A 12,471-nucleotide genomic window follows, 5' to 3' on the forward strand; every position below is an offset into this window, starting at 1 on the left:
TTAGTGATAAATTAAAATAATTTATAAGACACATATAATATAAGTTTTATTCATGAGCAATCCATTTATAATACATATTGCAACCATCACTCATTTTCTTAGTGATACAAATCAAAATAATTTATAAGACACTTATAATATAAGTTTAATTCAGTTTATAGATCATTGTCTTGTCTTTCATTAGTTACGTTTTTCATTCATTCTTGATTCTCTCTTCTAATTCAACTTTAATATTGTGTAATACAATTTTAATGCAAATTTATTTTACAGTTTTTTGGTTGATTTGTTACTATTAGATTACTTGTTTAATTCATTATTGATACAAGTTTTATTCAGTTTACAGATCATAGAATGCTCTTTCGTTTGCTATATTTTGCATTCATGTTTAATTCTCATCTAATTCAACTTTAATATGTGTGTAATACATTTTTAATTCAAGTTTAATTCATTTTGCAGTTTATTATATCTCTTCATTTGTTACGATTAGATTACTTGTCCAATTAATTATTGATACAAATTTTATTCCGTCTACAAATTATTGACTACTATACGAAAGAAAGTAGAGAGAGAAAGAAAGGGAGAAAGAACAATAGAAAGAGAGGGAGAAAGAGCAGCATAAAGAAGGAAAGGAGAAAGAACAATGTATATAAAGAAAGAAATGGAGAAAGAATAACGTACAGAAAGAAAGAAAGAAATGGAGAAAGAATAACAGAAAGAAAGAAGGAAAGGGATAAAGAGCGAGAAAGAGAGACAAATTTGAAAAGGCTAGAGACAAAAAAAAGAAAGAGGCGAGAAAGAAAGATAAATATAAATACATAGTATTGTTAGATATTAATATAAATAATAATAATTAAAGAGTATATTTAAAATAAGTAATTATTTTTTAAAAGGGATCCACTCAAGTAATTAATCCCTAATTTAAATGTGTGTATTCAAGAAAAATAATTTTATATATCTAATTACCTAACATAATGGAATTTCCATTTAATATCCGATATAAATATCTTCTAAAATTATTTATTTTTCACCTAATTCCAAAAGATTATTTTAAAAAAAAACAACTTGTGGGGTCCAAGTGTCGCTGTCATATTTATCAGCCGCAACCTACCCAAAATAATAATCGTGGTCTCAATTAACAATTTCTCTCAATTTAAAATTTATATTTGTATAAAAATAATTTTTATCTCAACTATACTATATAACTTTTCGACAAAGAAGATAGATTATACTCCCAAGTCCCATGCTACTGATTTTGAGATGTAATGTGATGACTTTTATTCTATATGTTATTAATATGGAATGATTACCTCTCTCGAGTTATTATTTGATAGACGGCGATTACTAAACTTACCTGAATAATGAGACTTGGACAAGATTGGAAGGCCACCACATGGCTGCTGGCTCAACCAAATACTTTCTGAAAATTCCAGCCCATCCAAATCCCAACACCTACCATTCAAAAAATCTTATCAAAAAATTACACCGTTTAAGTTATATACATCGTCAGTCAGTCGTTACGATTAATTACCTGTGTTGTGATGATAACAATAAGAGAAACAAAGAAGGTAATGTCTTTCTTATAAAAGACTTTAACAGCAGTGACAACATGAATAGCATAAACAGTTCCAGCACCAGAATTTGCAAAAATGGTGATGAGGACATGTTCTTTAACATTAAAAGGGCCTGGATTTAAAGTGAATTCCCATTTAGATCCTTGCAAAAATACCCTTTTTGTTATCTTTGCAGCCATAAGTTGACCCAAAGGAACCACAGCAATTTGAGCTGAAATTGCTGTAATTGTCAATGGCTCTGTTCTGTACCAAAAAAATTGGTTCAAAAATGATAACAGAACACACGAAAGTGTCCCTAAAAACCACATTCGAAAAGTGAGAACAGGTAGTGAAGGATCATCAGTTGTTGGAACTGTAAGAGCAACTTGTTCGATTGGCGAATTTTCGTCTTCATCATCCTTGTTGAATTTGACATTAGAGCTTGATGCAATGCCATGATCAAAATTGGATACTACAAAACAGAGAGAGTTTTCAATTTTGGATCTCAAATACACCTATATTAATGTTCGGATCCTTCAGAAATGTTGTTACAACGTGTCAGATCCTATAAAAACTGATTCATTTTTTTAGGATCTAATACGGATGGATATACTGACATATTTGAAGAACCCGAGCAACACAGAATCAAATTGAGTTGGAGAAAAAGAGTCTTACAAAGAGGAGTCTTGATTTCATATGCAGATTCTTCCATTGGTTGAATTTGTTTCTTTTTTTTGTATGTGACAAGTGATATATATGAATTATTACCTCTACCTATATATTTGCATTCAAATGTTGGAGAATCTTTTATTTTATTTTTGTTTCTGTATTATTGGATTAGGTGAATTCTTGAATAGTACAAAGAGAGAGAGAAAATGATTAGATTCATTAGAACCGTATGATTTGCATTTAAACGTGGAAGAATCTCTCTACCAAACACGTAACACAATGATACGGGAACCAGCTGTGAAAATAATTTTTTGTAAAAATATAATATAAGACCGCGTACAATAGACGTTACTGCACCAATCAAGCAACTTTAACTTTAAAAATTCCTTTTTTAATCATTAATTAACTAAATTATAATCCTCCTTGTGTTTAAATTTGTTTTAGATTATATTTATAATTTTTTCTTTTTTACTTTAATGTCAAGTCAAACAATATATATCTATAAATTGAAATAGGGAGGATAATTTACTACGTTGATAGTGTAAAAAATAGATGGTTAGAAGAGCAGTAGTATCTTTTCTTTGAAAAGATGCATGAAGATGACATTTTTTCTTGACAACTAAAAGAAAAAAGTTACAAGTAGATAACAGATTCAAGAATATTGTATTTTTCTATCAAGTTGTGCCACGTCATGATTCTTCAACATAATTCAGAATTTCGATACTATAATGAGTTTAATATAAAAAAAAAACTTTAAAATTAAATTCAGTTAATTTAAATTATGAATCCGTTTTTAATTATCTCCTGTCTATATATGCATGTGATGATGACTGCTGTGGTCCATCATAATTACTCACACAACTTGTATTTTGTTTTATTTTTGTGACGTGAAAACGACCACCTAAATAAAACTCTTTAAAACTATATAGTATATATGTATATAGACAAAAGTCGAATTGATTTAACGAACATAGACATTTGAGTAGTATTCTATAATAGGAAATGTGTGTACTCAAAGAACTAGCCACTTTACATTTTTCAATCCTATAATTTGAAAATAACCATATCATATAATTCAAATTCCATATAAAAAAATCCATGATAATATCTTGAAATTTCAATTACATAAACAAAAACTAGACTATTATTGACTATTTGTCAATCGTGTACAAGTCAAAATTTTCATTCAAATTATTGTATAAAGACCTGTTAGAACAAGGAAAAATTTACGACCAGTTATTTATATTAGTCAATCAACTATGTATGAGATGGATCGACCAAATGAGTTTTCTTTTCTATGGTCGATTAAGAGTTAGATTCATCATATTAATAATGTTTATGTTGAACGTCAAAGTAATTGCAATCTTAATCATGTGCTAATTAAGACTTGAAATGCATTCAAGTTTATCGTCACTTAAGCCTTAAGGTGTGGAAAAGTCTATTCAATATCCAAAATTTCTTGTTCTTCAGTTGCAATGTGTAAACACACTTTCCTTTTTATTGGATTTGTAGTTCTTGATTGTGAATTATATCATTTTTTTAAATTGTTTTCAATAATCTAAGTATATTGTTTATTGCCTCTGCTGTCTCCTTCTTCGTACTTGGCACTTTGAGCCGAGGGTCTTTGAGAAACAGCCTCAAGGTCTGCGTACAATCCACCCTCCCAAACCTCAGTTGTGGTGGGATTCACTGGGTATGTTTTTGTTGTATGTTCCCGGTGAGCAACTCACAAGTCAAAAGGAAACACTAAGCTTGCAAAGGCTCAACTAGGAGCATGTATACAAACAATTCACTTCATTAACACTGCTAGGTAGTTTGATAAAGGATGAAATAAAACCAAAATACGTACCAAACAGTTAAGTACATATTTTCTTTTTACCAGTCCACTTCTTTCTAGCATTTTCAATTGCCTCCTCTCTCATTCTCGAGAGTTCGTGACAAGATTGTTGATACTGCATATCGATGGCATCAAGTTCCGACTTGAGATCCTGCAGTTGATTTTTGTCATTTGCCCCGTTGATAAGAGAGTTAGAACTGAAATCATTAGATATGACATTCAGCAAGCTATCAAAGGAGATCCCTGAAGTTTTGGTGGTACAATCACTCATTACAGCATCACCTAGACTCCCCTTACTGTTGCTTAGAGTATGGATTTTGGGGACATTGATGTTATCTGACTCATTGCCAAGAGACCTTAAAACGTTGTTATACTCCACATCTGAGGTTGATGCTATCCCTTGATTCAAAGATGTAATGCCTTCACCGATAATATGATCTTCTATTATCAAAGTTGAATCATCGGATGAGTTATTCACTGCAGACGAACTCCCAAAAGAATATTTCTGGCTTGTTGAGAGTTTGAAAATGACGTCGGTAATTAATTCAGCTATTGTTGCCACATCGTCATTTGGCAACTCAAGCTCCTCTGCCATCTCACTAGCTATTGACATCACAGTGTCAGCATCAATACAAAATACAAAGTGCACATGCCTGATCCGACCTGTTAAAAATAGAGAAAAGAGTCAAACATTTGCTTGCAAATACTCCATGTATTATTCTGTAAGAATGATCAAATACCAGTCAATTCAGCTATTCGCAGTGAAAACACAATTGAACGATCATCATGCTTGTCACCTTGTAACCTAAATTCGTTTCTCCCATTTCGTCTCACGATATCTAGATTAGAAAAATGAGGAGATGCAGTCTTGTTTTCTATGGACATGTCACTGTGTAAATTTTGTGCAAGGTCTACATCCATGAAAATTGACTTTGGCAAGCTTTGTGCTCCAGGCACAAAATTTGTGGGCTGCAAATGATCACATACAGGGTTTTTCAAGCTCTCAGATGAAAGAAATGGGTCTTCCAAAAGTTCAGCTGCACTTAATCTTACTGATACTGGGGCCAAACATTTCTCGACAAATTGTTTTACATGAGGATCTGCTATTTTTGCTAAAGACGCTGGCTTTATTCCCTGAAATCAAATATTTTCCTTAGCATTGCAATTATTTTCAAGTAAAATAAAGTAAAAGCCCAAAACAACTAAAACTCACAGACGTGACTTTCTTATAAATTTGTGCTTGATTTCTACACTCATTATATGGATATTCACATGTTATTAGCTCCAAGATGCACATGCCAAAAGAATAAATGTCAACAAGTTCATTATATTCTTCATCATATAGCTCAGGGGCCATAAATTCAGGGGTACCTGACGAAGAGAAAACACAAAGAATGGTAAGAGGGGTTAACAATTAGTTTTGATGGAGCCAAAACAGCAAGTCTAAGTCAAATAACTACCAATAACACTTCGAACAGTAGGTTGCTCCATAATTGTCGCCAATCCAAGATCTCCAAGTTTAACTTCTCCATGGTTTCCATTGATGAATATATTGTCACATTTCAAGTCTCTATGTATAACCGGTGGATTGTGACTATGGAGATAATGTAAACCTTGGAGAATTTGTCTAGCCCAATGTTTAATGGCTTTTGTGTCAACTGTCTTATGCCTTTTCCGATAGCTAAGAGGGAGAGAACGCAAAAGATATAAGAATAAAAAGATCTGGAGGTTGCATGAAAGATAAATAAGAAGGGCAAATATGAAAGAAATATAGTACTCACTGCCTTAAGCTCCCTGAACTAAATAATTCGGTGATCATATTAATACTTTTGTTCACATCGTCCACCCATGAAGTATATAATTTTATAATGTTCTCATTCTTCAACATTTTCAACAAGTGAACCTCAGAATATGTTCTCTCCAAATGTTCAGGCGACTGCAAAGCATCATCTATGCAAATTTGATTCCAGGCAACTTCTATTCCATCAATATTGTCAAACGCCTTATAGCTACATATGAAAAGATTTGAAAATTGTTAAAAACTTGAAAATGTATAATGCTGATGAGGTTAGACTTAAAATGCAAGAAATTAAAAGGAGATGGGTGTCGGAGCCATACACAGTCTTAAATGCTCCACTTCCCAAGATTTCACTATACTGGAGGAAGAGAAACAAAAAGAAGGTGACAATACCACCAAAACCCACAAATGAAACAGAAATTAATATCATATGATAACCAATCACAATCACGTCTCAAAATTAAGTTTAAAGTTTAAAAAAATATTACTATCTTTAACAAGTTGACAATCTTTCTTCCTTTTATAAAGATTTTGAAGCTTTTTTCAGACCTAAAGTAAACACTTCATGAACCTCTCAACTCTCTTCATAGGCGCTTGAAGAACCCTTTGCAGAAAGGCAAGCATAAGGAATAACAATAGTGATACACTCTGTCCACCAAGGCTAGGACAAATGGAAAGAATCACCTAGTTATATTATCTAATAAGTGCTTCTGAATTTATCTCATCTTTTAAGAATTTTATTTTTGCTTTGTTGATTAATAACCTTATCATTAAATATAAAAAAGGTGCTTTATAGCAATATCACGTCCGGGGTACTCCATTCTTAGAGAGATTCAACTTCCCCACGTGTGTGCAAGCAAGCTTGCAAATAATTTGTGCGATCACTCTACGTAATTTATTAAACTGGTTTATGCTTGTAGCTACCCCAGGGGGAATACATGTAATAGCCCCGCAGGAAACTTCTGAGATCTCATGACTTTCAACCACTTCATTGACCACTACACCACACCCTTGAATACAATACACTCACCCTTTATATGGGATAAGCCCTTTTTAACAAGACTCACTTTCAAATCAAATGATACAACTACCACAATTTTCTAGCATTAACTTATAAAATGAAATGAACAAAGTACAACAAGCAGGACCTACAGTTGGTTAATCAGATAATCCTAAAAATAGAAACTTAATAGAAACCATAAAGAGAAAAACAGAAATTACCCGAATGTATCTCTCGTCTGGTGATACTTCAACAATTTCAGGTTCATCCAATTTCACTTTTTCAAACCAAGAACTCGCAGAATTCATCTCTCCAAACCCAAAAACAAAAACAAAAAAAAAGAACTAAACCTAGAGAAGAAGAAAATTAATGAAATCAAAGAAAGGGTTCAGAAAATGCTTCACAGGCGACAGAATAGGAATCAATAACTCTTCCAAATCGGAATTGGAATTGGAATTGAAAAAGCTCAGCTTTCAGCAAAATTAAACCGGAAAAATTGAGAACCCCCATTTGAAGAATTCAACTAATTAACAATTCAAACACAGTATTGAAACGCATATAGCTAGCTAGATTAATTAGGGCAAACAATTTTCAAAACCTAAATCTCAAAATCCCTAAAAAAATCATAATTTGTTAATAGAGAATTTAGGGGAATGGAGAAGAGAGAAGCAGCTGAAAAAATGGCAGTTTTTGAGTTAAAGGGTTAATAATTTGTCAACTTTTGACAACTAACCTTTCGCTTTTCAGATAATCAAGTTGCTAATCGCCGTTGATTTAACGTCTAATTAGCCACGTATTACAATCTTAAACGTAATTAGTGGATGAAAATTATAATTTACTAATAAATTTGGTACTTTGAACAACAAGGTTTCGTGGTGTAGTTGGTTATCACGTCAGTCTAACACACTGAAGGTCTCCGGTTCGAACCCGGGCGAAGCCATTTTTGTATACTTTGTTTTCTCCAAGCTTGCTTGCTTGTGTCTTGATACATTTTGGTCTTTCTTTATGACAATGGTGTTCGAGTTAACTTTCATGCATGATCAATTTCACCGAGTATAAAAAAGCAGCAAAGATTTTGCCAATTTCCCATAATCAATTGGTCTTCTTTTCAGCAATACTGCAAGCAACTTACATGTACTTGTTGGATGGTTTTTGCTCATTCTTAGTTGTTAGATTTGAGTAACATTACTCTACCTATTGAAAAATGCAATCAAAAGACGGTACCTGAATCCATTAGCAATCTGGAGTTTCATGTGAATATAACGATAATCTGCTAGATTAAGTGATCATTGATTTTACAGCCAATTACAATTGAACTATATATGTATTAACAGAAACTTAACGATAAAGCAGTAGAAAATTAACTAGGGTACAATAGACAAAAGTGCATCTAATTGAATTCATTGCCCAATTCTAATTGACATACAACCATTTTCAACAAATGTTATTATCTCTAGCACAAGACAGCAATCGTTCTCATGAGTTCAATTCAACAAAAAGGCTGGCCTGAGGGTGTAATCCAGCATCTTTCAAGGATAGAGCGAGCTTCTCTGAGCCATAGATTGTGCGAGGGAAGTTGGACACGAGGCTGTATTTTTCAACCTCCAGGCATCCAAGAGAATCGACATAGTCATACAGAGATTGTATAGTTGTACTACATTGAAATCTTCTCTCTTTGCGCTCACCAGTAGGAAACCTTACCAAAACCTGCAGGATACAAGAAACCAACAAATAATTTAATCATCTGAAAAGTAGCAATTTCTACTGCATTTAATATGTGTATTTTACTCGCAAGTTTTCTCGTTGCTTACTCAAAACCAATAGAAACAACCATGTTTCTAGAGTTATGACATAGACTGATGCACGTTTAAATAAAAGAAACAAGAACAAGATGATTACTTGAGTAACATCGGGACCCTTTGCAGGTTCAGGGCCCAGTGACTGTAATTTCTCCTCACGCATTTTAGCCAATGCAGCTTCTCTTTCAGCAGCTTCACGAGCTGCTCTTTCACAAGCCTCTTCTTCCTCCTTTCTTTTCCTTTCAGCTTCAGCAGCTTCCCTTTCCTGCCGCTCTTGCTCTTCTTGCCTCTGACGCTCTCTAGCCTGGTATAGGATGAACAGTTCAGCAGCTCACAAATTACTTCGTACCCTTTCTCAAAATTGAACTGCTAAAGCCTATTTTAAAACCTAAAAGTACATACCTGATCAGCCTCTAGTGCAGCACGATAAGCAGCATCCTGCTCCTCTCTTAGTCGAATATTATTTCTCCTTTCTTCTGCTTCAAGCCTGGCAGAAACAAGCACAGATGCACTTTCCTCGATCACCCTTTGCAGTGCAGTAAGCAGTTCATCAGGAGATTTTGGCCCCTCAACCTGCAAAGTGCTCATCAGACTATGATATACAAAAAACCATCAAAGTAAAGAAGAGGTCAATGAAGCAGCTTTAATAGAAAAAGGCAGGCAGTAAGTTCGCTTCTACACTAAACATTAGATAGTATCCAGTATGAATTTGCAGTTCTTTTAGTATATAACAAGGCAAATAGAACTTTAATTAGCTTTTCGCAACAAAAGACAAAAAGCCTCCATATCTAGCTTATGGTAGATAGGTAAGAAGGATTAAGACAATAGAAAAGGACAGATCTAACATAAAACCACAGGAAAATCTGCACATGATATGTTCCCACTGAATGACAAAACATTTCCTATTAAGTTGAATCGACTAGGCCAAACAATGAAGCACAAAATAAAGCAGGGCCAAAAGCTAACCAGTGCTAATCAATGTAATGTCTTTTAAGATAGTTACTAGAGACAAAAAGAGATATCTCCAGACCACACTCCAAAGGGGTGTTTAGTTTCAAAATTATAGCTTCTAACATCATGAACATGTACCAATTAACAGAAGACAAGGAGGCGAAAGAAACTGAGCTTGCAAGAAACAGTGACGCCTAAAAGAGAATTAGGGGTTGACCAAAAAAAAGAAAGAGAATTGGGGATAATGTTGTCTGCAAGAGGTAATCAGCCTGCCTCTAGCGACAATCAAATTGGTCATACCAACGCACATTCTTTTTACTTAACAAAAAATACTAGAACATTGTCCAAAATAATGAAACTTTTGTGACAGTTACTTTTTCCCTTTTCTTTAAGGTGTCAAGTTTGTAGAAACCAGCAGATATTAACCAGATTACTTCTTTATACATATATGCCCTGATTTTTTTATCTTTTTTTTTTTTGAATGGAACTGCCATGACTTTAATTTCTTTTATAAGAATATGTGCACTGATATCTATGCAGGAAGCGCAAGGTTCGACTCTGGGTAGGAAAAAGGTGACATAGAGTCATAGGATCAGCTACATTTCTCTCTATTTCATCCAAGGTTATAATTAAGTAACAAAAAGAGGGGCATACATCCATAAACCACCAACATATCTAAATCTCAGATATCATCTTAGTTAAGCATACAACAATTATATACACTCAAGACACACTATAAGTCTACATAATTCGAAAGAAACTTCCAGATACTTACTAGTATAACAGTATGACGAAGTTAAAACAAATAGCCAGCAAAACCTACTTGGAGTTAGATAAGCAATCATATTATCTTATATCCCATAATCAATTTGATCCTCTTGAACTAACCAACGTTGCTAACAAAAAGTCTCTCATTTCCTCATATGTACTTCATTATTAGTGACATAAGAAACAGCGGATATGCACTGTGTGTAAGCAAATACATCCTAGGCTTCTAGCCAATCCATTAGGCTACGCGTAAAAGATAGTTTTTTTAAGTAAGAAACAGAACAAAGTTCAGGCCTGACGATAGAGGCTTGAGTGCTTGACAAACTCAAGAGCATCTCATGCAAAATTAGGTAGGTCAACAAACTGGTTAATGTCATCATTGCTTTGTCTCAGTCCAATATTGTCGACCAAAGTCTTTAAACAAAATCATGCAATCCATAAAAAAATCATATTTCGACATGCATTGTCTTCTGATATGTCATATGGGTTCTTCTATACAGAGTTAACCAATATAAAAGACTGTTAACAAGTTATAGAGGACTCTATCACACTAAAAAGATACAGATGCTTGAACTTGTGGAAGGAATAGCTTCAAGGATTTACTTCTCAAGCAATCCCAAGTTTATCCAGATGATTCTGCTGACTGCTTTTGAGTTAGTGATCCCTATTCAGTCTAGAATTTATAGTTTCCAACACGTAATATAAAGCTAGTCTCTAACTAAATAAAGCAACTTCTAGTTCTGGATTTAGTATTTGCATACACTTCAACCAAAATAGAACTGCACCATATTATACAGCACTATAAAACAAAACAATCATATAACTTTTTGTTTACCTGCTGAAGCAGAGCAATCCTTTGGTTTGTCGCAGCCATTACAACAGCACAAAAAGGAAATCTTGATGCCTTCAAGCTATTACTCATCTTGAAACCCTCACTAGCTCTAATACTCCCGCCCCAAGCAACAAAATTCTCATTGATAAATGCTGCCAATGCTTCATTACACAAAGTCCTTTCACAAAACATAGGCGTATCTGGATGCTCAGGCGAATGTAAATACACAAAAAGCAGCTTAAACTCATGCCTAGACCTCTGCAAAGCATCCATAAAACCTTCAGCAATAAAACTCGGCCTAATACTCCCAAAATCCCTATCAAAACTATCCACGAAACTCATTGCCTCCGCTGCTGATGCAGATACAGATACCAAAGGTGAAGAGGATTCACCATTACGCCCCAAATTGAAACCGATCATTCTCAACGAATATGAAAGTACACCACCTGCCGCCCATACACCCAACCCCACAGCACCTGAAATCAACCCTAGACTACCGGAAATGATGGAGAAGGGGAGAGTAATAATCTTCCAAGCTAATCCCGGCGGTCCGCCGCTGCCACCGGCAACGAGTCCAGTTTCTGCCGGTGGTTGATTCGTGCTCGTTGGTGGTGTATTGGAGGTGGTGGGTTCGGATGCATACTCAGTAACAGGATGGTGATTTTGCGAGGTGAAAACAGAGATCGCCAGTTCGAGATCCCAGCCATGTGCGGCGAGGATCTCAGTGCACAAATCGGCGTCTTCCACCCCGGTGATCGCTTGAAAATACGCTATCTTATCAGCTACATCACCCATTTTCTCCGATTTCTCTACAAATTTCCGGTGAAAGTTTTTGCTCTTATGTGTTCATTGAGAATTTTCCGATGATTGCTCTGCAAGTGTTCGATGAAATGACAATAAGAGAAAATCGCCAAACTTCTTCCACTGTAATGGACTGGGTTTTATCAGTTCATTGATTCTAATTTTTAGCCAGAAATGGGCTCTGACTAACTCGAAATTACAAATCTGCCATTTTCACAAGATTGCAATTTATAGTTTTTTTTTTTAAAAAGTTTTCCCAACATTTAAATATTAAATTAATTTAATTTAGCTCTAAAGAGTAATCAGATTTACAAATATGACAAGCCAAAGTGAATGGAGGAAGTATAGTGCTACTAGTTGAGAGTTAATATCACTAGCAGCAACTACTCCATTCTTAAATTGTCCAATATTAACTTGACACAACTTTTAAGGAGCAATAAAGAGAATGACAATCTTAATATATGCT

General features: G+C 34.3%; 3 protein-coding genes and 1 non-coding gene across 5 annotated transcripts in view; 1 reads left to right on the top strand and 3 right to left on the bottom strand.

Moving 5' to 3' along the window:
* Nucleotides 1–2,432, bottom strand: part of LOC102593761 (oligopeptide transporter 7-like) — a 6,756-nt gene extending 4,324 nt beyond the window's left edge. The window contains exons 1-3 of the mRNA XM_006343733.2: nucleotides 2,226–2,432; nucleotides 1,529–2,022; nucleotides 1,352–1,449 (exon numbers count right to left, since the gene is read on the bottom strand). Coding sequence (XP_006343795.1) covers nucleotides 1,352–1,449; nucleotides 1,529–2,022; nucleotides 2,226–2,262 — 629 coding nt within the window. The 5' untranslated portion in view covers nucleotides 2,263–2,432. The remainder of the gene's footprint in view (nucleotides 1–1,351; nucleotides 1,450–1,528; nucleotides 2,023–2,225) is intronic.
* Nucleotides 2,433–3,966: 1,534 nt separating this feature from the next.
* On the bottom strand, nucleotides 3,967–7,561 carry LOC102594076 (probable serine/threonine-protein kinase WNK10). Of its 2 annotated transcripts, XM_006343734.2 has the most exons (7): nucleotides 7,076–7,561; nucleotides 6,175–6,212; nucleotides 5,838–6,065; nucleotides 5,517–5,737; nucleotides 5,270–5,427; nucleotides 4,797–5,190; nucleotides 3,967–4,719 (listed from the first exon to the last, which is right to left on the bottom strand). In XM_006343734.2, exons 1-7 carry the CDS (start codon nucleotides 7,160–7,162, stop codon nucleotides 4,076–4,078), a joined length of 1,770 nt encoding a protein of 589 aa, XP_006343796.1. In that variant the 5' UTR covers nucleotides 7,163–7,561; the 3' UTR covers nucleotides 3,967–4,075. The 2 variants fall into 2 exon arrangements, with proteins under 2 accessions (XP_006343796.1, XP_006343797.1); XM_006343735.2 differs by lacking the exon at nucleotides 6,175–6,212.
* Nucleotides 7,562–7,720: 159 nt separating this feature from the next.
* Nucleotides 7,721–7,794, top strand: TRNAV-AAC (transfer RNA valine (anticodon AAC)). Its single transcript has one exon. It is a non-coding gene; the product is annotated as a tRNA-Val (tRNA).
* A 314-nt stretch (nucleotides 7,795–8,108) lies between these two features.
* Nucleotides 8,109–12,153, bottom strand: LOC102594636 (plant UBX domain-containing protein 10-like). Its single transcript, XM_006343736.2, has 4 exons — nucleotides 11,208–12,153; nucleotides 9,056–9,226; nucleotides 8,754–8,957; nucleotides 8,109–8,561 (listed from the first exon to the last, which is right to left on the bottom strand). The coding sequence occupies exons 1-4, from the start codon at nucleotides 11,997–11,999 to the stop codon at nucleotides 8,331–8,333; spliced, it is 1,398 nt and encodes a 465-aa protein (XP_006343798.1). The 5' UTR covers nucleotides 12,000–12,153; the 3' UTR covers nucleotides 8,109–8,330.
* Between the last annotated feature and the right edge of the window lie 318 nt (nucleotides 12,154–12,471).

This window comes from Solanum tuberosum, unplaced genomic scaffold (assembly GCF_000226075.1).
Source record: "Solanum tuberosum cultivar DM 1-3 516 R44 unplaced genomic scaffold, SolTub_3.0 scf00048, whole genome shotgun sequence".
In the NCBI taxonomy this organism is placed as follows: Eukaryota; Viridiplantae; Streptophyta; class Magnoliopsida; order Solanales; family Solanaceae; genus Solanum; species Solanum tuberosum.

Excerpts from the sequence above, each read along its gene's own strand:
- LOC102594076 (XM_006343734.2), bottom strand. The coding sequence starts at position 7,162 with ATGAATTCTGCGAGTTCTTGGTTTGAAAAAGTGAAATTGGATGAACCT. Across the intron at positions 5,738-5,837 it reads AGTTCAGGGAGCTTAAGGCA|CTATCGGAAAAGGCATAAGA; the intron begins GTGAGTACTATA and ends TCTCCCTCTTAG. Across the intron at positions 5,191-5,269 it reads TTTATAAGAAAGTCACGTCT|GGAATAAAGCCAGCGTCTTT; the intron begins GTGAGTTTTAGT and ends ATTTGATTTCAG.
- LOC102594636 (XM_006343736.2), bottom strand. The coding sequence starts at position 11,999 with ATGGGTGATGTAGCTGATAAGATAGCGTATTTTCAAGCGATCACCGGG. Across the intron at positions 8,958-9,055 it reads CTGCACTAGAGGCTGATCAG|GCTAGAGAGCGTCAGAGGCA; the intron begins GTATGTACTTTT and ends ATCCTATACCAG. Across the intron at positions 8,562-8,753 it reads AGGGTCCCGATGTTACTCAA|GTTTTGGTAAGGTTTCCTAC; the intron begins GTAATCATCTTG and ends TGTATCCTGCAG.